Source organism: Myotis daubentonii, chromosome 10, assembly GCF_963259705.1.
Source record: "Myotis daubentonii chromosome 10, mMyoDau2.1, whole genome shotgun sequence".
Classification (NCBI taxonomy): Eukaryota; Metazoa; Chordata; class Mammalia; order Chiroptera; family Vespertilionidae; genus Myotis; species Myotis daubentonii.
In genome coordinates, this window is record NC_081849.1 from 65517545 (window position 1) to 65542065 (window position 24521).

General features: G+C 40.7%; 2 protein-coding genes across 5 annotated transcripts in view; both read left to right on the top strand.

Moving 5' to 3' along the window:
* Positions 1-11543: 11543 nt before the first annotated feature.
* The window catches only part of CREB5 (cAMP responsive element binding protein 5), a 407945-nt gene continuing 394967 nt past the window's right edge, over positions 11544-24521 (top strand). The window contains exon 1 of one of the 4 annotated variants that reach the window (XM_059712651.1): positions 11544-11648. Coding sequence is in view for 3 of the 4 variants with exons in the window: in XM_059712652.1 (XP_059568635.1) it covers positions 15060-15062 (3 nt within the window). In the remaining variant the exon portion in view is untranslated. Of the gene's footprint in view, positions 11649-14257; positions 15063-24521 lie in introns of those variants that run through there. The other 3 variants (XM_059712652.1, XM_059712649.1, XM_059712650.1) reach the window with 3 other exon arrangements.
* Positions 11655-14057, top strand: LOC132243076 (uncharacterized). Its single transcript, XM_059712655.1, has 2 exons — positions 11655-12011; positions 12113-14057. The coding sequence occupies exons 1-2, from the start codon at positions 11887-11889 to the stop codon at positions 12642-12644; spliced, it is 657 nt and encodes a 218-aa protein (XP_059568638.1). The 5' UTR covers positions 11655-11886; the 3' UTR covers positions 12645-14057.

Below are 24521 nucleotides of genomic sequence, written 5' to 3' on the forward strand. Positions count from 1 at the left end.
TCAGACCTTGTGTGTCTTGTGACACAATTTCAGCTTTGGTGAGTTGAGGTTTAATCTTGCTTCTTTATTTACTTATTTGTCCTTTTGAGCATAGCAGTATTTCTCAACCTACAAAGTAGCAATGTTTTTTAGCCAAGAAACATCAAATATTTCTTTTGGGTCTGATACTCCTCTCAGAAATCTTGTTTCCTCAGACTCTGTATTTCATAAAGAAAGCAACAAGTTTAAAGCTTTAGTTTTCAAACAAGTCTCCTCCTATCCATTCTCTCTGCTCCATTTCCACCCATCTTCCCACTTACTCAACTTTTCTTGGTTACTCTGCCATTCTGATGATTGATTATGGATTCTAGTCTCATTACTGTTTCTGCTAGATCTTAATTACCCTCCCTCTGCTCTCCTAGTCTCAATGTCATATAAATTAAAGTTGACTTCTGGCTTCCCATCCAATATTTAAAGAGCTTGGAGGTCATTAGTCCCATCCTCACAATTGAAAATCAACAACTATCTGATAGAAAACAGTCTGTTCAAAATAATAGTAGCATCAATGTGTGGGGTGATTATAACTTATGGATAAGAGAAAGGAAATCATACTTATGGGAGGAATGGGAGGGAAGAATTGGGAATTCTCTCTTATAAGGTACTTGGACTAGTGTGAAGTGGTATAGTATTAGAGTGAACTTGGATTAAAATGTAAACATATGTTGCAAATCCTAGGGAAACCATTAAGTTTTTTTTTAAAGTATTGATATGCTAAGAGAAAATGAATTCATATAAAATGCTCAATTAAAAGCAGAGAAAGCAGAAAAATGTGGAAGAATAAAAAGGAAAAAGAACAAAGGCAACAAATAGAAAACAGTTATAAATATGTAGATATAACTCCAACTGCTCAATAATCACTTTAAATGTGTATGGTCTAAATTCACCAATTAAAAGAGAGAGACCGTCAGAGTGGATAAAAGAAACAAGAAACCAACCTTAAATATTAAGATGCATATAGATTAAAAGTAAAGGAATGGAGAGAGATATAGCATGCTAGCTCTAACCAAAAGAAAGCTGGAGTAGCTATCTTATTTTCAGATAAATTAGTCCTTAATTTAGATAAATTAGTCTTTCAGATAAATTAGTCTTGTGGGGAGACGGGTGTTAAGATTAGAGCGCCCCATCTTTCAATATCTGGCACAAACTTTATCCACATTTGAGTATGTGCTACACTGTATTTCAGTGATTATGCTGTGCCTGCTGAGTGTTCAGGTCTGATTTGGTTTTACGAAGGATAGTGTTCAAAAGTTTGTCATAAAAAGAACTGTGTTTGGAAATTTATCTTCTAACCTTTGCATTTTTATTTATTTTTTTGTAGAGGAGTCATAAAAGAAACTTTCCTGTTTTACTTTAGCACACCTGTTGGTTTTATACCTTCTTTGAATTAGAGTAACTTTTATGCATTTGGAAATGTTCAAAGTTATTTTATTATGAAATAATACATCTTATCTTCTCTGAAGAAGGAAAAGGACTACAGTTACTTCTCTGGGGGATTTTAAGAGAAACTATTTGGAGATTTTTAGATGAAATTTACTACCTACTTGAGAGCATTGTCTAAATTTTCCTTGGAAAAGGGCTATTAGGCTCTTCTCATGGAAGAAAAACGAACTCTTTTAAATGATGTCTGTTGATCTCACGATAATATTAGATTCCAAGATTCAACTAGCTTGGGGTACCCACCTTCTCTCAAGGGGGATAAACCTGTTCCAAAGCAGGATACAGCCATTTCTATTCATGGTCAAGGGCATTTTCTTTCCGCACTGGCTTTTCAGTATGAACTTCCCTTTTATACCATCTTCATTCCAGTGACATGATTTAGAGTGGATGAAGATGAACATTTGTTAGGAACAAATTTAAGGAAGAAAGAGAGGCCCTGCCTTCTCAGTGATCTTGATATTTCTGTATTCAGTTTTCCTTCATGCTATAGCCTTGTTGCATGTCCAGACAAGGTTGGTTTTAACCAAGGTTCCCCCCTGCTGTTTTTTTCTAATTGGCTCCCTTGGGTAGCAAATATCTGACTTGCACTATTCTCCAGGTTGTAACAGGTTGGTCTACATTGTGTACTACATGCAGTGGGATGTGCTCCAATTGCAGAGAATATCCTAAACAGGTCTCATTTCAATAAAGGTATAAAACCCCTTTTCCTTACTGGGGCCAAGAATCTCCAGCTAAAAGGAGGTAGTCTATAAAATGGTCTGCAAAGTAGGAGTAGGGCAAGGAGTTTCTTTTCCATTATTTATTTATTTATTTTTTACTGTAGCAACTCTAGGCAAATTCCTCAGAAATCAGATTGGCAAGGACAAAGGAGAGGTGGGCTGGAACTCTGGAATTTGGGTTTGCTGAATGCATGCATTCCCTGGCCACGTAGCACAAGTCAATGCCAAGTGCAGAGAAGAAAGTTCTCAGTCAGAAATGCAATGCAGGCACCAGGCAATCATCAGCTCAATAAACTGGTTATTCCACAAATAACCTAGAAACAGCAGGATTGCCAAACAATCTCAGCCTCTGAAACATTTGCAAATGAGCATGACGACTGAGATTTTGCTTTCTTTGTAGCCATATACTGTCACATTTTAATGATGGATTGTAGACATGGGCTTTTGGCAGCAGACTGTAGCAAACATGATTCTACACTTATTTTCTTTTAATCATAGGATACAAAGGCTTATATATATAAGGCACCATGCCCAAGAAAGAAAAATGTGGGATGATGGGAATATACATGTACTTTCTCTTCTTTTTGGATTTAAGGCAGCGCTTTTATTGTCATAAGATACATTATCTTTAGTTTTATTTTAGGTGGTATTTTTGCACCTGTTGGGGATGTTTATAGTAAAATATAAAAGTAGCTGGCATAGCAAAGGTATCTAATGCCATAATATATACTAATCTATATCAGTGTCATTTAAAAATGGAAAATTAAACATTTTTTTCATAAACAGGTAATATAATCTCTTGATGTCATAGTATAAAAGTAACATGTTATTTCTACAGTCATGATGTCGGGAAGATATTATTTAAGTCTTTAATGGGATCAGAGGCTTTAGTGCACAGGAAGTATATATTTTTTCCTGTGTTTTCTATGTCTACTTTACTTAGTTTAATCATTTTAATTGCAATTTCTTTTTATTTTAAAACCACAACCATCACTCTTAGATGCCATTATTTTTCCTTCTCTCTGGCAAGTTGAGGAATTCCAGGTGACACAGTAAGAATGGAGCCGTGACTTCTGTATTCTTATGCTTTGTCCCCATCTCGGTCTACACCCGTCTCTTTTGTCTCTTTGTCCCTTCCTCTCCTACTTATGCTCTGGACTATTTAGACTTTCTTCATTTCACTGGGCTGTGAATATATAAAGAGGGAACAATCTGGATCTCCTTTGATGAAGACAGACTATACTACATTTTGAATGCCAGGAGGAGGTAGTGAAGACCTGGGGAGTTGGTTAAGGGAGCGGGGGCAGAAGATATATGTAATACTATCAACAATAAAAAGTATATTTTAAAAATAAAAAATAAATAAATGCCACGAGGATATATAGACGCTTTTTTGAGGAGTTTTCTCCTTAAGACAGCACCTTGATTGCAGGGTTAAATGGTATGTGAAACCTGATTTCCTGGGAAGAATTTGTTTTAAGATAGCAGAGTAATAAGTTGAAAATTCAGAGAAAAAATCCAATATGTGGATTGAAAAAAAAAAAATCCATAGCTTTGGTTTCGGGCCCATATGTGTGGATGTGTGGCATCCATCAGTGGGATAAACAGTGCCTGGTGGCTGATTTACAGAGTGGTATTCCTCTCTAAAAAGGCAACCACTCTCCCCTCGACAGCAGAATGAGTGATGGCAGCTGTATTCCAGAAGGATCTATTTGGGGAAGCAAAATTTCAGATGGGTGGGGCCAACATAAAGAGATAAGGAGTCGTAAGGATCCCATCTGTTTGGGTCTCTTGGATTGGAACCAGTCTCTGGAGGATGCAGTGCCTCCCTCTCCTTCCAGATGTGAAATATTGAAGATTCGCCCTGAGGAGCTCTGCCATGCCACAGCTGCCCCTGGGTTAGTTTATTTGGATAAGTGAGTCCAGATAGAAACGCTTATTCCTTTTATTTTTATTTTTTAAATGATGCATCAGCTTGATGTAAAACCCCAGCCTTCATGTTTAGCAGTTAGAACTGCCACAGGCAGACTCAGCATTGGTAAGCCAGCAGTGCCAAGGCTTGACTTGTGCCCAGACAATCCACCTTTGCCATAAGCCTTCCCATTCTTCTGGAAGATTTCTGTGGCTGCTATTTCTTTGCCACACAGCCCCTACTCACAAAAAGACCACACTAAAACCTGAATTTACTGAGTTGTGCAATTAAGGACAACATGGTGGAACCATTCAAAGCAGTAGACCCTGGTCTTTAAGCCTTTGGGCTTTAACCTTGGGTTTCATGAGTTCAAATCCAAGTTCTGGGGGAGAGGAAATAAGTAATTGTTTAATGGGTACAGAGTTTCCATTTGGGAAGATGAAAAAGTTATGGAAATAGATAGTGGTGATCACATAACAGTGTGAATATACTTAATAGACACTGAAAAATGGCTAAAAAAGGCAAATTTATTGTTACCACAATAAAAAAAGATAAAAAACTCTCAGTCCCCTCATATTAGACAGATAGGCATATTACTGCTCCTCTCTCTAATTCAGATCCTTCATGATATATATAGTAATACTAGTTCCACAAGGGTATCCTAATTGAATGAGATATGTGGGACAGACTTTATTGATTCATAATAACCAAGGTTTGCTGTTGTTATGGTGATTTGTGAGTGCCACTTCTGTTGTTAAAATCACTTACATTTGTGGGATAGTTCTCCATTTGTAGGATTCTCTGTAGAAACCACCAATTTCAGTTTTGCTTGTAAGATAAACTTTCATTGGTTTGACATGTCATGTCTGACTTTAGTTACTCTTATAAGATGCCCCCTTTGATAAGGGTTTGGGGAAGGAGCCACTCTCCCTCACTGCATGTTGGACAGTCAACTGGTAGTACCACTCTGGAGGACTGTCAAGCAATCTGTATCAATACTTTAACACATGCATAGCCTGTGACCCTGTGATACCGTTTCTATGAAAAGTAGTCACATGTGTATATATAAGTAGATGAACAGGTGTCCATAGTAGCAATGATTATAATTGCAACAAATTGGAAACTACATGAATACCCTATCCATTTAGTTAATTAGTGAATTAACTAAATCCAAACAATGGAATCTTATAAAGCTATGAAAAAGGATGATGCCATATTATAGTAGTCCCCTGGACAGATGTCCTCAATAAATCATAAAGTGGGAAAAGTCAGTTTGAAAACAGAATGTATAGTTTGATCACATTCATGTAATTTAATGTTAATATAATTTCTGGAAGGATATCCATCAAATATTAATAGTGGTTTTCTCCAGATGGGATTATAGGAAGACATTTACTTTCTATTTCAAACAGTTCTGTTTTACTTGAGGTTTTTACAAGCATATATAACTTTAACAATCTGTATAAACAATAAAAATATTTCCATTAAAAAATTGAAAGGGTGACCATGACAGGCCTCTTCTGCTATGGAAAGGAAGAGCAAACGCTTGTATTTTTTCAAGGTGTCATACAATTTAAACCTTTTCATTTTTACGTAGCATCCTCCAGGTCTGGGTCCATCAAAGGGAAATGGATGAGCAACTATTGCAATGAAAGAAGTAAATAGGGCTCCAGCAATCTTTTTTTTAAAAATATATTTTATTGATTTTTTACAGAGAGGAAGGGAGAGAGATAGAGAGTTAGAAACATCGATGAGAGAGGAACATCGATTAGCTGCCTCCTGCACATCTCCTACTGGGGATGTGCCCGCAACCCAGGTACATGCCGTTGACCGGAATCGAACCTGGGACCCTTCAGTCTGCAGGCCGACGCTCTATCCACTGAGGGCTCCAGCAATCTTAATGGTCTTTGCATTTGTCTTCCTCTGGCAAATTCAGTCAGTGTTTCGAGTATCCCTCCAGCCTCCACACCCACGAGCTCCACCTTCTCTGATATGTCTTCTCAGTGAGGCTACGGTCAAAGCGCCATGTTCAGCAGCCCACTGTTACAATACGTGTTCAGGGTAGCTGCTGCTTTTCTAGACGACACTTCCCCCAACACAAACATGGCTGTGATGTGCCTGAATTACCAGGATTTTGCTATGCAGGGACCTCTTCTTCATCAAAGACGTCTATTTTCCCCTCGGCCTATCAGGGGACACACTTCCAATAAAAATACTACTGAGAAGCACAAGAGTTTCCAAACTTTGTGTGCGTGTGCACACACACGTGGGTGAGTTTGGCAACAAAACCAAATGATGTTATGTAGAAGGGTGAAAGGAGAGATGGAGTGTCTTGAAATAAATGCTGTAGCAGGATGCAGTGGGCAAAGGGGATTCTAGAGTCAGAATGAGGTTTGGATCCCAGCTGCTTCATTATTAGCTGTGTGACCTTGGCCAAATTACTTAGCCTCTCTGAGCTTCAATACTCGCCTCAATAAAACAGGAGTAATTACACCTTTCACCAAGAGTTGTCAGGATTAAATGAGATAAATATACATAATGGGCTTGAACCAGAGCTGGTGCTCACAAATAACAGCCTTCTCTCCTTCCCCTCAGACTCTGGCATGGCATTAAATAGCCAGAGCAGTCCTGCAAATAGACGGGTTTTCTAAACAGCACAATGTCCCAGTGTCCTGTTAGTACTGGATTCTCTTTAAGTGTCAAGTAAGGGCACTGTTGTGAAAGCCATAGACAAAATATTTTAAACCAGAGTGGGGGAAGGGGGAGGGGAATGGGAAAGCATTATATTCTGACTCCCTTAGTGGGTAATTCTCAGGATTCAAGTGAGGTTGAGAGGAACTTTCCATGTTTTAAATATTCTATATCATGTAAGAATGAGGAGGAATCACTGATAAGTTAGGTTTAAAAGCTACTGAAATTTTCAAGAATCATTCAAATAAAGTATTTATAAATGCCCCTTAAGAGATGAGAATAACCTTCCACGTCAGCAGTACATGAGTTAAACATGTGGTTAATGATGATATAAAAAGAGGTGGTATGTGAAATACCAGTTCATGTGAGGCCACACTCAATAATAATTTATGTGATACCAATAATGTTTTAGTCTAGATGAACCTTCCCTATATATAAAACACTCCTAATTACTGTAAAACTGTTACTTTCCACTTACCATTGATCTTAAGGAAATGGCTAAAAAATTTTTGGACTGTGCTGACACAGCACTATTATTCTGGGTCATTATTCAGAGCAGGTGTCAATCTCTTTCACTTAATCTCAAGGCAGGAAAAAGGAGGAGTAGGTTCTTTTTGTTTAATCGAGAGAGAGAGAGAGAGAGAGAGAGAGAGAGAGAGAGATGGAGAGAGAGAAAGGGGAGGAAAAACACATTAAGATAAGTGCAACTTTCATTAGGATGTTAACACTTTCATATTCTTTGGGATAGGTGAAACGTATGATTTTCAACCAGGTTCCAGAGAAAACATTACATCTTAGAAGAGAGAGAAACTTCGCTGGGGCCATAACTAGGGGTTTAACCACAAACCCAGCAGCATCTGTCCCATCACTACTGTTAAATCAGTTAAGAAAAGCCTTAAATGATGTAAGTAGAAGGGTGATGTAAGGTGAAGGGACAAGGACAGGTTTGCTCAGGGGATGTGCGTCTTTATGAGGCAGCTAGAGGGTCCTATTTTTTAGTGTTGCAGGCAGCAGACTCTACCTGTTCCCTCCTCAGCTTCTTCTCAGGTCGCTACCCATCTATGAATTTATTAAACCAGAGTCACTCAAAGTGGGGTCCCCGGCGCCTGCATCAGAATCACAAATGCAGAATCCTGGACCCAATGCCAGACCTTTGAACTGAAATCCCTGGGGAAGTCGGACCTGAGACTGATTTTAACAAGTTGTCCAAGTGCTTCTTATGCTACTAAGTTTGAGAACTTCTGTGGGAGGCTAGGAGACTTTTTTTTTCTTATCTCCTCAGCACTCAGTAGACCTGCTACTTTGTTGGATGTTGGAGAAATGACTAGATCCAAAGAAAGAGGCTAAAGTATTTATCCCCATCTGAGGATTCCTGGAATGGTTCTACTCGGGCTTGATATTCAGTAGGTAAAACTAGTAAGACTGTATATTTGTTAAAATATTAAAATTCTTCTAGAGAGGTTAGGAAATACCCAGTGCTCTGACCTCTGTGCTATCCACTGGCCCAGCAGTCCTGGCCTCTCCCTTACACTGCCCCATGATCCAGCAACTAAAGGGTTAACCACTTAGCAGGGGTCCCATCTATTCTCATTGGTCAGTACAGATGCCAGTCAGCCCCTCTATAAGTCCAGCCAATGTGGTGCCTTGGGAAAAGGAGCTTGTTCCTTGCCTGTGCCCCTACCCTGTGGAAGGGGGTGATGTAGATGTGGGAACATCTTAGAAGGGTGGTACCCCAGACATTTTATCTTGACTCTATTATAAGGGTGCCTGTCTCCACATGTCACCCAGGCCATACTGGGCTGAGTCCTAGTAAGTAAAATGGCATTTCTGGAGGTGGCGCTGGTACCCAGGGGGCAAATACCCCAGGTTATGGCCACCATCAGCTGAGAAACTCCTAGAGATGCCCTTGCATGGCTGCTTCTTGGAATTGCACCATCCATGGGATCTTGGCTCTGAGAGATCTTGGAAGAGACTGGGTGAGCCCAAGGCATGCAGGAAATTAGAGCTTGCAAACACGAAGACTCTGTTGGCATGTTTTTACAGGTGAGAGCCTGCTTGGTACAGATGGTGCATGCAGGGGTTAGTGTGGGGCTGGGAGAGGTATAGGGAAACATACTTCTTTTCTTTCTTTCTTTCTTTTTTTTTTATTGCTTAAAGTATTACAAAGGGTATTACATATCTATCCTTTTTTTTTTCTTTCTTTTTTTTTTCTCCCCTCCTTGACAATCCCCTGGTTCTTTTCTTTCATTGGGCAAGTTTGCTAAAATCACTGAATGCCCTCCTATCATAGCATTAGCCACATTACTTTCATTAATAAAAATGAGGGCAAGCACTTACATAGCACAGTTCTTAACCCACTTATATTACTATTATTATCACCACCATTTCTATTATGTAGATGAGGAGACTGAGACTCAGAGATTATTTAAAACTCAAGCAACAGAGCCATGTTTTGAACTTAGGCAGCCTGACAGTAACCTACTGATTATCAAATAATTGGGGAAGTCATTGGGAAAGTTTCATGTGTATTTCAGACAGGGGCATTGTTTACCTAGTGACAGCATGTCAAACAAAAGGTTAGCAATAATTTTTAAAGATCAAGAAGTGGTTTGAGTAGTATTAGAAATTTATGAACTACTTGCATTAAAACTCCTATCTATGTGTTTATGTTTACAGAATACTGGGGATTAAATGTTTTACGCTTATTTGTTGATTAACTACTTAAAGGCTTTTAAATATTTGATGATCACCTTGGCTTTGCTTATTCAATTTTCCATTCTATTCCTTTGGTCCTACTCGTCAGCTGATAATAAAAGGTAAACTCTCAGACTGAGCTCTGATATATCGAGCCGTATTCCTTTTCTGCTTCACATTTGGTCTTCCACTGTCTCACACTTTTTCTTTGAGGAACAAGGAGGTAGATACCTGCTTTATGTGGAAAATTCTGTCCTGGTAATTGAGTGGGAATGTGAGCAAGGGGGCTGTTCCTCAGTATATTGTTGCTTCCTTCTGTAAACCCAGGTAATTGAGCTGTCATATTTAAAGTTTTATTGGTTAAGATTCAAGTTAGGACGGGTGCCCTTCTTCTGCAAGTTCCTTCAGTGCTGTTTGTGGAAAAGAACAAATAGAAAACTCAGTGAAGTGTTCTGAATAAGGCTGTGAGAAACGAAGTCATTGGCCTCTATGGTCTCAAGGAACACTGAAGGGAAGGGAGTTGTTTAAACACTTAAAAACGGAAAGGAAATACAAATGCCAGCCTGTGGCTCTTCCATATATTATGTCAAAACCAGCTCAGAAGTATGTGACAATCCAGGCACAACATTACAGTTTTTAGCCAGTCCAGTCATGATTCTCTGGTGAACTGCACAGTCATGGTTATGATGCATTGGGATGAAAGGTGCTATATAAATGTCAAATGTTACATAAATGTCAGGAATAATTATTGTTAGTTAATGGGGCTTAACTGTTCCTAAGCAAAACTTCGACTTCCATCCTTAGCAGAAATTCTAACCACCAAAAACCCAGGAGCAGAGAGTTCTAGAAAGGAGCCCAGTAGGGGTCTGGGGCTTAAAAAACGGGTTGGGGTGGTACCAGGGCCTCCACTTGCTCAAGTGACTACAGGCAAGCCCCTCACCTCTTGGAGTCTGCCTCAGTTCACCTGTAAAATGGGGATAAACATAGCACTTGCCCCACTTCTTCTTGTGCTGGGTTGTTTTGCAAATTAAGGGAGTTCATGTGGGCGTGAGTGCTTTGCAAAGTGCGAGCTGCTGCAGGATGACAGGTCGTCTGGAATGGGCTGGCATTTAGCCTGTGCCTTCCCCTGGAGTCCGCCTCACAGGGAGAACATCTAAATGGAAATAAAGATGGAAATGGTGGTGGTGACTGGCCAATGCTGAAAACGCCAGGCTCCTTCTCTCTGGGAGTTGTCAGGAAGATACCGCAGACCAGGCGCCCGGATCCTGCCTTCTGGCTCTGGCTCTGCCACTTGCCAGTCTGTGGCTCTGGAAGTGATCGCCAAGGGCCGTTCCGGCTCTGACGCTGAATCTAAATCAGGCGCATCACTTGGCTCTAGCTGTGATTCACCTTTCGCCTCCAAAAGGAACTCTTCTTCCAGCTTCTCAGAAACACAAACGGGGGGGGGGGGGTTGGGTTGGAAAGGGTGGGTTCTTTGTATTCCATGTGAGTGGGCTCAATAAAGTAATACCCTTGTGTGTGAGGTTGGTGGGGGACAATTAAGGAGCTTTGAGTGAGTGCTCTGAGAAGACAGGATTCAGGGAGCACTGTAATCGGGTCACGACTGTCGCAGTTATAAAGAAGCTGGGCATCTGCTGGTGACGGAAGAGGGGAGCATCTTGCACTTAATATTCACAGAAAGTCTTCCCGCCCCCCCCCTCCCCCCCCCCCCCCCGTCAGGACCCTGTCTTCACCTCTCCCCGACCCCCACCCCCACACCTTTCAAATGCTACCAGGCCCCTCCGTGGTCCTGTTTGAAACCCTGAAGATTGTTTCCAAGCTGACTCACACCACTAATGTCAGAGAGCCATGTCACAGGCGCTGGGCTCTGCAAGCTGTTGCTTGCGCTGCCGCCACGCTCTCCAGCGGGTGCACCAGGGTCTGCTCCTTGGGGCGGGGTCAGGGCGGGGCAGGGGCGGAGCCCGCCCCCTCAGCGCGCCAGCCCCGCCCCTTCTCCCACCCCCGCGGACCGCAATGATTTAGAAGTTCAGGAATCCCACGTGACGTCACCGGGGGGGTGATGTAATGCACTCTAAATAGAATGTATTGTAATCTTTGCTCAGTCCAACGTGGTCCCTTCAACCGGGCTCTGCTCTTGCCTTCTCCACACTTGTTTGGTAAGTTCCTAAAAATACGGCTGGGCCACTTCTGGGGCTTTTGCATTTGGCCACTTTTGTTGCACTTGCCTAGGGAGCCATCTCGGGAGTGTACTTGTTTGAAGGGGTTGGTTCTTGGCAGCAGCCGTGAGGTTACTTGGTCCAATGGGCAGGTCACAGGGCAAGGAGTAGGAAAGATGCGAAGCATTTTTTTTTGGAGGGTGATCTGTGTTTGTACCAGAGGGAAGTCTGGCCCCAAATGCCGGTGAACGGACTGTGGAATTCTCCTGTCCTGAGGCCACCCCAGAGACCCCACGTCTTGTCCATCCCGGAGCGCGTCTTGGTGGCCGGGGCGCCATGCGACTGGAGGGATGCTAACGTGGAGTGAGCAGTGTCCGCCTGGCGTGCGTGCGTGTGTGGGAGCGTGCATGTGTTTCCCTAACACGGGGAACAGTTATGAATCGGGGGTGTGTGTTTGCCTCCAGAGACCTGGCAAGGTGCGGAACCCTCCAGAAGTGCGGTCAAGCGGTGGCAGCGGCGGCGGCAGCGGAGACGGCGAGCCAGGAACCTTCCCCCGCGTCCCCAACCTCCCAGCGATGCGGTCGAACCCTCGGAGAAAGTTTGCAAACTTCCAGCGGGCGCGGCGAGGACGCCGGGTCACCTAGCGGGTGGACAGGCGGGTGCGCGGGGGCTCGCTCCCTCCTGGGTGCCGAGCCTGCCGCTGCCACCTCTCCTGCAGGGCTGCCCGCAGCCGGTGGGCACACGGCCCTGGAGAGGACGTCGCTCTCGGAGGGGCACTTGGCTCTTAGAGGCTCCGGGCGCGGGAGTCTCGAGAGTGGCCAGGCTCTGCTTGCGTTCACTCCTCCAGCCGCTCCTGCCGCTCTTAGTTCCATGCTCGCTGGCATCACTACCTCTTCCCCGCCGCTGCCCCAAGTGACAGCTGCCGCTTTTGCCGCGGCGCGGGGGCAGTTCACGGCTGCGGAACCTCTACGCCAGATTCTCCGGGGAACCGCTTAAACTTTTCACAAAGTTCTTAGAGGGACAAAACGTGTGCAGGAACCAAGGAGATGTCTCCCGCCGGCTGTATCCCGCTTCTTTGCCAAAGATTTGTTGGGGGTGGAGGGGATGAGCTAGATAAAGCCCAGACCTTGTCATCCCCCTCCCCAACTTTCCCTGAATGGGTGCCGCCCCCACTTGACGCTTGTTCAAGGCCAGGACTGGAGTGAGCTGCTTGTATATTTTGTCAGAGTCCGCAGAGTGTGTTTGATTTTTACTTTTCCCTCCCTCTGACATGTGTCAAGGAATAAAGGCTGGATGCACATCCGTTACGTCATTCTGCTGGCCAGTAAGTGTTTGATTAACAGCTTCAGATATTCAAGGGTTGTGGGGGGCTTAGAAATGCTGACAAAGCAACTCTGCTTTCCACCCCCAGCCCCCAACATACTTGTACAATCGCCAGTTCACTGGGCATCTTTATTGCCCGCTCCTCCTGGACCCTCCTTCTCCGCCCCCTCTCCCGCCCACACCGTTACCACTCTGGCCCCGCCTCCGGCTTTTACTGCGTTTCCCCGGGCAATCACTGTCCCTGGAGTGTGGGTAAGAGCTTCTGGTGTCTGAGAGGAGCATGGTACCTGATCAGCACAGGCACAATCTGGCCTTTTCTATTATTTAAGAAAGGCACCAGCGAGCCCTCTTCTCCAGGGCGAAAATGCTCAGCCCTGATCGAAAAGGCATCTCAGGAAGTGTTTAGAGACTTTATGATAACACTGTGTCCCTGTGGTGACTTAGGAAAACAACACACCCATTGCAAACAAAATAATTTTACATAGCGCCTTTCTCCAACTGCTCAGTGCAAGAGAGAAGTAGTGAGGATGCTGACTAAATCAAATTTAGCTGAAAGGATCAAGATTAAATATTTCATTTCCAAAGTGAGGGAATGAGCCCTGGAATCCAAAGTACCATGTAATGAGTTGCTGTGTTTTTTTCTCTTAAACCTTCCATGTCTATATTTAAACAGGAAGTTATATACCTAAGTTATTGAATTGAGTCGGAACTAAAAACAACTATATGTGACATGCTTAAGGGATAAAAGTAAAAACCCTTGTGGAGTAGAAATAAAAAAATTACTACCAGGGTTTTGGATGAAAGGGCCTGTGGGTTTGGGTGCTTTCTGATTTGGAGTGGGTCAAAACTAAATAAAGGAACATTTATATTCTGAATATGTGGGGTCTTCTTGAAGGACACATGTTTGGTTATAATCAGATCTACTGTCTTCAAAGAGAAAGCCATGCTATAGAGTAGGCATTTGTGAGACTCCTGTCTGGGGTCTAATTGACAATCCTGCCCCAAGTTTGGGGCTGTATTATTTATTTCCATCTAGAGATGAAATAGTATAACCCTCACAAAATGCATGTACATCTAAATGTTAAACTTCTTGTTTGTGATGCACTGACCTAAAGGGAAAAATGGCCGGGGTCAGGGACACTGAAGAGTGTGATTAATGATCAGTGATTTAGTGATCAGTGATTAGTGGTTTCATTCAAACTGTTACCTCTGACCAGAAGCGCACATCAGAGGATTAACAGGCTCTTTAGATAAATGCTCATTAGTGGAAGGGGAAAGGCAAAGATAATAGGCGTGCACCCAGGGACAACTTTCGAAGAAAATCATTCCTGTCTTCAGAATAATAAGCTCTATTAACAGAAAGCCCTTTTAATTTAAAACTTGCTTTTATCTTGTAAATCAAAGTTAGATGTAAAAGTTTGTAGTGCCATTATAACCTAAATTTTCCCATATCCTCTACATGTGGATTATCTCAGTAGTGATATACTTTTTTATTTAAATAAACAATTGGACCTTCGGAGCAGCTGAACCCTGACAAGTCCTTAACTCCCAGGGTTTGAAGGTGTCCCCCCTTCTGGAATGGAGAGTGCCGCTTGCTAACTAGATGGCGCACTGTTATTTGGCGTTCTGTGCTGTGCAGTTCAGGAGCCTAAGCGAGCAAGTAGCTGCTTGCGAGGTGTTCTTCAACACTTACAACAAAGTTGATTCTGTGTAGGGTTGGAGGCTAGACAGTTCTACAAGTTTTTAGTCACATTTTCCATGTTGGTTAAATCTAGGGAGTTAAAGGCTACTGGAAAAATTAGTCTCATTACTAAAAGAAACGTAGAGAGCGAGGGAGGAGAGGAGGTACGAGAGTTCAGGAGGTACCTCTGAATTGCAAAAGTGATTGTAAAATACCAGACCTGTTCTTTTTTACTAAGGGCTAGTTTCACAACCTTGTGTCTGAAATACTGAGGCAAATACTCAGATTTATTTTCTTCCTAATCTTGCTGGTGAAAAAAGAAATTACTAGAGAGAAAGGAAGAAAAAAAAACACCTTGATTTGGTGACTACAGGAAGCAACACGTTGCTGAATTTATTCTACAGATAATGGTAAGATGCTGTTTATTATGCTTATTAAGCAGAAAGGGAACTGTGCAGTTTGGTTAAATGAAGCCAGTCTTGTTTTTTCATAGATGGAATTCAGAAATGGGATTCGTATTTTGCACTGAATATTAATGTTGCTTTTGTCAGTTTCCTGGGACTTGGTAGCATTTTGTGTGGAAGGGTGTGTGTGTGTGTGTGTGTGTGTGTGTGTGTGTGTGTGTGTGAGAATAAGACCATTATTTCCTGGGTAAAATAATGTTTATGAACATGTTTATGTATTAGGTAAGAATTCCCTTATTCTATGAACTTTTATGAATCACTATAATAAGTACTTAAGTTTTAATAAGGGCAGAGTTCTTAAAAAAAAGGAGCCTAAAAATTAAAAATAAAGTAAACAAACAAAAAACGATTCTCCACATTCCAACCTAGCTGTGTATTCCATGGAAGAAAGGTGCTAACGACTGAATATCAGCTATTAGTTTAGTTTTAAAACTGAGAAAACAGTGAAAGAACTCACCTGTGCCTCCCTATAAATGTTCCCATTTTCTTTGCTTGTAGCACTTTAAATAAATCTGTTCTTTTGAAATCCTGACTGATATAACAATTTTTATTTTCCAACTGGACTCAGAGTAAACACATTTGCTCAATTGATAGTATCTACAAGCTGACTGTTTTTAAATGTAAATTGCTGATATCCATAAATTGCCTGGAAATTAGAAGTCAGCTGTGACCTCATGTAGTTTATATATGAGCAGATAGTTTGTTAGAACATTCCCACCAAAAGAGTGAAAACTGTGCCTTTACTTCTGTATCTTTGTGGTATTGCTGCTTTTTTTGAATAGGTGGTTAAATGAATGGTAGTTTGTCCAGAGACTTTTCCTTCATAGCTTTTCAATGACAGTGAATTGAAGATTTTCATGATAACTACTTGTCAGTTTTCCACACCTCAGGTTCAAAACCAATCAGTCATGGACTTTCCATGGCTATTTGTACTGACGTCAAGTTCTTGGTCCCCTGATTTCTTATTATAATTTACTTTTTAGCAATGATGTATCACTGTTCTACAGCTTTTCCCTAGCATTGGCATTTGCTTCTTATTAAGTTGAAAATTATTTTGTGTCTGTGGGGGTGATGCTGGCTGGACCCCTAAGATGTGAACTTTGTATTTGCTGTTGGTTTTCCTCTGGTTGTGTTGTTAAATTAAAATTAGGGATTTGAGTGGACTGATTATTTTTGTCATCTTTTCTTTTTTTCTTCTTCTTCATTTCAAAGCATTGCTGTTAGTCACAAAATTAATGTGATCATGCTGGTGTTTCCCATCTATATGCTTCTTTTGCTTTTTACAAATTGGATTTCTACAGCAATTTAAGATCTTTTTTTAGAGGCAGTTTTCTTGGATGAAGATGGAACAATGATCTCAGTCAATTCATTATCTTGTCCAGCTTGACTACCAGCTGTATTATGGGAATCAACCAATGCTTTTATAAATTAGTGTTTAAAAATTCAAATCTAGGGCTATTTCTCTGAATCCTATTTGAGAAAATTATACAACTGAGATAAGCTAATAAATGTGTGTGTGGGGACAATAGCCTCAAATATTTAAGTGTGAGAAAGAAGCACCTTTAGATATGCTAAGCAGACTTAAAGAACTTTTTTGTGTTCCTATTCATAAACTAAATAAGCTATATTGCAGCATTACTTTAAAAAGAAATGCTGGCACTTTAAAAATGACATCATGGTTAATGTTTTCACTAAAGGGTTCTTACATTTTGGATTAGGGGAAAAATGGGCAATTGGTGTTTTTTGATGATCCATTAGTATTGCTTTGTTGGGAGAGAGAGAGAGAGACAGACAGAGGTAGAATACTTTTTCAAGTTTCTTGATTATGGTAACACTGTTTCAGAAACAAGAGCAAAAACCTGATGCTCTATTGAGACTCTGGAACTTTCAAAATAAAACTTGTAAGCTTAGGATAAATTCCTGAATGTATAAGATGTTACGCTGACATTTCATTTCTTTCCTCCATGCTCACTCTATTATCCAATTATCTTTTCTGAGAAATAGATTAAAGTTCATTTCACACTTTAAAAATACATATTTTCGTTGCTTGCTTCTCTTTCCTCAAGGTTTACATTTCTAATCTCTACCCTAAAATTAACAAGGATTGAAAACTACTATGTTGGTGTTTGTCTTGAACTAATTTTAGAGAGTAAGAGTTCCTTTCGGCCTAGGCATTCTGATGGTGTGATAGAAAGGCTTGTAGCATATGTAGAGCTGGAGCTGGGGGAGGTCTTTTCACTCATAAACCAACCTCTTCACTCTGAAGAACAGAACCTAAGGCCTGGTGGCATTCACTGGTTCACCCAAGGCCCAGAACTAAAGAACAGAATGGAGCCTAGAAGCCCAGTCTCTGCCTCCAGGTTGGTTAGGTTGTTTTTCCATGAGCCAGGCCACTACAAATGCCCTTGTCACGAATAAAACACAGCCAGCCCATGGCTTTGGATCCCTGCTCTTTTCAAGCCTTTGATCACTAACCTTTCAAAGACAATTTTTTAAATCGGATATTTTGAATAAATGCCCTAACCAGATAAATTATAGTTTCTATTCTGTTTATTCTTACATATCTGTGATGTTAATTTTTCTAATATCGGCCTTCTTATTTGAGGATCGTTCTTCTTCTTCACCATTATTATTAGACATGACCTGTTAAAACTACACCATCCAGATTTCATTTGAGACTAAAACCAGGCAGAACTAAAAATACTCTAAAAAAAATCACTTCCGAATAAGGCAGTAACTTTTTTTTTTACTTCTCATCTTTTCTTTATCATCTTTGAGAAAGAGATCTGAAAAATTATTTAAAGTTAAAATCAATAATCTTTGTTTTAGTGGAATAGAGCAACAAGTGTTTTCACTCTGGCAGATGTACTTCTGCCCAGGATCCATCTGTAACTTATTATCTTCCCAGGTTGGTGTATAGGAATGAGAGGGTTTAGAGGTGAATATTACTACATGAGAAGTGAGTTGAGTCTGGAAGTATGCTCTTTGTGGTTTGACTGGCAAAACCTGCCTAATCATAGCTAATAGAAATCATGCATGCAACATAGGGGGCTCCAGAGCACCAAACATTTGATTTAAGATGACATTTAGGTTATGCCATATTTAGGATGGGGAGCAAGAATATCTCAATAGAAATCTTGAATGCATCTACTGTATGTGTGGTTTGGCCTGGCTGGTAGGTTTTCTTTCCAGCTCTTTGCATGAAGGCTTTATATCAGAATTCAGGTCTCTTTTCTTCTTTTATTGCACTGAGGAGCCCTGTGTTGCATGATTTCTCAAATATAACACATTTCAGCCAGTTTTATGCAAGTCGTGCTCTGCTGGCTTCCCAAGGAGGGGAATCCACATGCAACAAAAAACATCTTTGTTGTTGTTTTTTTGAATTAGCTGGTTGTTAGAAGAAATACATTTTGTCTTTATTTGCCAGATCTGGTAGGGCCATTTTACTTTATCAAAACAATATTTTCTTCTTTAAGTAAGCAGTGATGCTGCTTGGCTTCTAACTGATCAGTTACTAATCTGATCACCAGAGGGTAGAAGGTATTGAGGCCAAAGTCCATTTCCGCCAGGGTACCTAGGTGTGACGTGGTGCTCTATCATGAAGAGCCTGATTTGCCTCACTGTAATGACAACACTGTCCAGAAAAACAGCCCTTCTGGGAGAAAAGATAATATTATAGGTTCAAACTTCTAAATTCCGCAGAGAGGCTGATAATGTGCTGAAGATGGCTCTTAGAATGCCAGGGTTACTTATTAAGCTACAACATGGTAAAACATTCACAGGCCAGAACTTGACCATCTACATCTTAAAAGCCTTAATAATCCTTTCCATCCCTTCTCTGCATTTTCTTTATGTTAATGTTTTTCTAGATTTATTTTTTGACACCCATTCTTGTTACTCTGCTTTCATGAGTAATCCTACAATAACAAACCAAAAATATGTGCACAGTGGAGAGGGGATGTTTTTCCATAAGGGAAATAGATTTTTAATATCAAATCTTAGAAGAAAAAATAGCAAGACAAAGAGAGAAAGGTTCAAAATCCGAGTGATGGCATCAGGGGCTCCGCCATGCCCAGCTCTGCAACAAAGTGGGCTATGACAACAGGAGAAGAAGCCTAAGACCAGAAGAGGGGATCCCCAGAGTGCTGCCTTGAACTCAGTATGCTTTTCTGCCTCAGTTTCTTCATTTGTAATAAGAATTTTGGTCTTGACCAGCACTGTTCAATAGTGGGAACCACATATGCCAGCTGCATATGTAATTTTATATGTTCTAGTAGCACATTAAAAAGGTGAAAAGAAACAGGAGAAGTTAACTTTAGTAACACTTTTTATTTAACCCAGTATATATGAAATATTATCATTTCAACTTATAATCAATATTAAAAATGCTGATGAGATGCTTTATGATTTTTTGGGGGTACTAAATCTTTGAAATCTGGTGTGTATTTTGCAATTACTACACAATTCAGACTCGTCACATTTCAAGTGCTCCGTGGCCACTTGTAGCCAGTGACTACGGTATCAGGCAGTGCAAATATGTATATTCTGTATCAGTGGTTCTTAATCTTAGCTGCCCAGTAGAACTACCTGTAGAGTTTATTTTAAAAACTAAATCACAAGAGGGGGATATCTACACCCCCTTGTGATGTAATTGGGGTAGAGCTCTCGGCCTCTGTATTTTTTAAAAGTGTTTCTAAAGTGTAACTAGGGTTGAGAACTGCAATTCTAATTGATCTCTAAGGAATCTTCTACTCCGCGATTCTATTTGGAAAGGGATTGCAGTATTGCATTCAGAGTTCAAGGGCAGTAAATGGTTGTTATAGATGTGCAGCATACTACAAAACACATTTAAGAAAATATTAATAAAAATTAAAATGTACAGATTGCTTAATTAAGAAGGTAGTTCTTTGTACCTCACATGAGCTCAGTTTTGTGTAAGTTTCAAATATGGATGTTTTAAGTGGTTTGCTCCCCCTCCCCCTCAAAAATCTTAACTTATGGTTTGCTTTGCACATAGCCTCTTAGAAACCCTCCATTTTGTAAATGGTCAAGATTGACACATTTCAGTTATGTTGCTAGTTTGCTGTTTTTGCCCCAAATACTACTTGCCTTTAGCTGTTTTTGGAGGGAAATCTTACTCCATTGAAGACATTTGGATTCCCTTGTGTTTCTTCCCTCTAAGCTTTTAATAAGCTTTGTGTCATTGCACCGGACGAACTTGCCCTTGGCTCATATCAAGATGTTAGTTAGAGCCCCCTAGACTTAAGGTGTTCATTCTATTTGACATCCCTTAAAATAGTAGAAGAATCAATATTTCTCAATGCAAACCAGAATGTTTTTCTTTAATTATTTCTAACAATAAAACAGCTGTGCATTCACTAAAGGATAAAAATAATCATATATATAAAGAAATAATGATTTCCAAATTGTCCACCTATTGTCTTTTGAAGTCAACAAACAGCACTGCTTGTGGAGGGGAGGAGACCTCGGAGAAGGTCCTTGTGACTTCATGCTGCTGAGAGCCTCTGCATTCCCGCATTCATGAGTCATTTCACCCGGAACCTCTCTCCTGATCACAGTCTGTTTCCAAGTGCATGTCTATCTGACCATGTGCTTTTCAACATGACTTAAAACCATGTTTAGGTACAAAACTGCACATTTCTTTACATTTTGAGATGCTGTTTGTGCTTTCTGTAATGTCATTTATTAGAAGAATTTACCCTCCATTTATTAAGATGCAGCTTTAAGTCCCATTTTATAGATGGAGAAGCTGAGGGGTTGACAAGGCTAGGTAGGCATCATGTTTGTTAATAAGAAGGGTGGTCAGTGTGCAAAAAGAGCTCACATTTATTATAAGCACTACTCTGGGTGGCTGCCAGGTGGGAATTTTCCAATTGTGTTTATTATTGCATTTGCCTGGAATTTATAAGTAACATGCTTTCTGATGATTTTCCATGCATGCGTTATTTGCATTTAAATTGTTTCTCTGCTAATAATTCTTGGGTCCCAGCTTTAGGCTTCATGTACTTGGATTGATTAACAAATACATATGGATATATCAACCTCTTAATCTGGGATCTGTCCTAAATGTTACATGAGACATCTGTTACAAACCTGTGTTTTTGGTAGAACGTAGGGAAACTTTTCTCTCAGGCAACTTTGTGATCGACTGTTAGAGGACTTTGTGACAATGAGATTAAAGATTTAACTTTTTCAACTCTTTTGGGGTTCAAAGTAAAGGGGTTTTAGGTATTCATTCATTGAGCAAGATAGATTCTAGTTCTAGCTCCTGAATTATCTTTAATAAAATACTTTGGCTTTTGTTATACCAATGTACTGTCTTCACACTGGGCCTGAGCCATCTGCTTTTGAGAATTTGGTTTTTGTTTTCTCCTAATGGTGATTAGGATTGGATTTAGCCATTTTCAGTTCCTATCTGCACCTCTATGTCTTCAGTGGGTGAGATAAAAGCCAGGATTAAACATGCAGTCTGTGGCCAGTGCCAGGGAGGGATTACTTTGGATCCTTTTGTAAGCATTATGTTAAAGTTAAAGCAATTTTAATATCCACATATATATGTGGTTATGGTGGTTAAGCTTGTACATAAATAAAAACCTTGGCCAATGAAGACCAGAATGCTACTAGAATATATACTTGTAAATGTGCTTATCATTTTTTTGAGAATGCCCATAGATAAAATGTTCCTCCTTTTGAGCAAATCTATTAGTCATGTTGATTTAAATACACACATTGTCAATTAAAAGATATTACAGGTTTTAAAAAAATATGAGTCCATGTTTTAGACACTCTTCTTTTCTAATAAGGCCCGTCTAAGCACACACTGTTTACGATTTCATCTCCCAGCTTTGCAAAGCCTGATGACTAACAACCACCATTCTAAGTCCCGAGCTGGTGGACATCATCAGACGATGTGTGCAGTGTTTTGGCACCATGAAACAGTGTGTAATTTGAAATTGTACTTTTTGCTAAATACCCATGCTAATCTCCAACCATTCAAAACACTAAGAAAACAAAACAGCGATGTCTGCCCATTGGATGGAGGCAGCACTGGCTCAGAAGCACTCACAAAAACCAGGGAGGAAAAAAATTACATGTAATTACTTGGCATGCCCTTTGGAAGGGACATTCTTCAGACAGGCTGGTTCACCACTTAAACCATGGTTCATTTTTACCCTTCCCCCCTAAAGCACAAAAACTATAGCATCTTTAAAAGGCAGGCAGTAGAAGGATGCTTTGTCTTTTTTTTTTTTAATTTAGTACATATTTTAGGAAGTCTCTTTAGGAAGCCTTGTATTCCTTTACATAGTTTTAGTTATTTAATGCTTATTTTTAAAAATAGAAATTCTGGAGATTGGTTGCATAACAGGGTGAAGATACTTAATATCACTGAACTATCCACTTAAACATGGTTAACATGGACAACTTTATGTTAGGTGTATTTTAGCTCTTTTTTTCTTTTTTTAAAAAGGAGGGATAAGGTTTGCTCATAGGCATTCCCCAGATGGAGAAATAGAATGCATGGACCACTTGTTCAAAGTTAGGTGTGGCAGCTGTCGTGCCTTAATGGGAGGAGCAGAAATCTAGAGAGGGCTTTTGTATTTTAGGCCTGGCAGAGAGGTGGGGGTTGTGACGTGATTCTGACGTGCAGGATAATTCAGGGGAGACAACAGCTAGGCACACAGGTCTGAATGCCCCTTTTCTGAAGACGGGTTTGGATCTCGATGGGCCATATGTTTAGAAAGCTGTATCATTTCATTTGAAAAACACATCATTTGACATCTCTATTTGTGTTGACTGATTGCCTTCTCAGTACAAGGATCTGCTCAACTGAGATCAATGAAAAAACATAGCCTTGAAGTTTATGTAAGGGAATATAAACCCCACTTCCTTTCTTCCTCCCTCCCTCCCTCTCTTCCTTCATCAGACATTTACTGAACACATATTATGTGCCAGGTACTAGGGATACATGATCAAAAACAGACTCCTCGGCTCCTCTCCTCACAGAACTTGCTGGGAGAAGTGACACTAAATAAGTCATTACAATGGAATGTTGCGGGAAGGTGAGGGGTGCAAGGCTGAAGGCAGAAAGCTCAGTTAGGGGTTAGTGTGGTTATCCAGGCAAGAGGTGATAGTGGCTTGGGCTACGATGGTGCCAGATCCAAAAGCCATCTAAGAGATAGAATCCATATGACTAGGGGATTGATTAACTGGAAGATGAAGGAAAGGGAGAGGAGTTGTACTCACTCTAAGGGAAGAGGGAGCCAGGCAGGATAAGCCTGACCCAGCAATGAAGTCCAGGTTGTTCTTTGTGGTGGTAGAGGAGGGAAGGGTTTCTGGTCCAAGGCCCTGTAATCTTGTGTCTGAGTCCTTGGAAGAGAACAGAAAATAACTACGAACAAAAATTCTAAGAGCAACTATAACTAAAAACTGTAGTGCAGTCACTGCATTGCAAGGCAGTGCAGTTTTTATAATTTCTGTCACAGAAGAGACCCTCCAGAGAGAGAGGCATCCACCTGTCAGGCCACCATAGCTCTGGCACTCAGGTGTGCATGGCCAGGTGTGTTAGTTCCCTAGGGCTGTAACAAATTACCACGAACTGGGTGGCTGAAACAACAGAAATTTATTCTCTCCCAGTTCTGGAGGCTAGAAGTCCAAGATCAAGGTGTTGGCAGGCTTGCATCCTTCTGAGGGCTGTTCCAGAAGGCTTGGAGATGGCTGTCATCCCTGTCTCTTCAAATGGTCTTCCTTATGTGTCCAAATTTCTCCTTTTTATAAGTATACCGGTCATAATGGATTAGGACCCACTATAAAGATCTCAATTTAACTTGACTACCTCCATAAAGACGTTATCTCTAATTTAGGTCCCTTTCTAAGACACTGGAGATTTGGGGGCGGATCAACCCATAACTCAACCCATAACAGTAGGTATGCCCAGCAAGAAGAAAATACCCAGGGCAAGTAGTAGAGGGACCCCACGGGAGCTGACCGATTGGGAGTGATGTAGATTATAACCAGACATTTTTTAAACCATGTTAAAAATAAGTTTCCAAGTAGATGAAATCCCAGAAAAACTTGGAATAAATCTTCAGATATGTGGACCCACACATTACCAGGAATAAACAAAGCCAGCAAAACACAGAAAGAAAAAAAAGGCTGCACTTTAAAACAGATGTATACATATTGCACTGATTAATGAATTTGCTAATGTGGGCATTGACCTTGGTTTGGCCTTGAATTTGGCCCTAGGGTTTGTGAAAGAGCAATGCCAAAAGGGCAACACCAACTTTTAACCTTGAGAACAAAGAATTATATACAACTGTAGTTTGTCACTCTGCCAGGCTTAACAATCATTGTCTTGATGTGCTAATATTTACTGACAAGGAC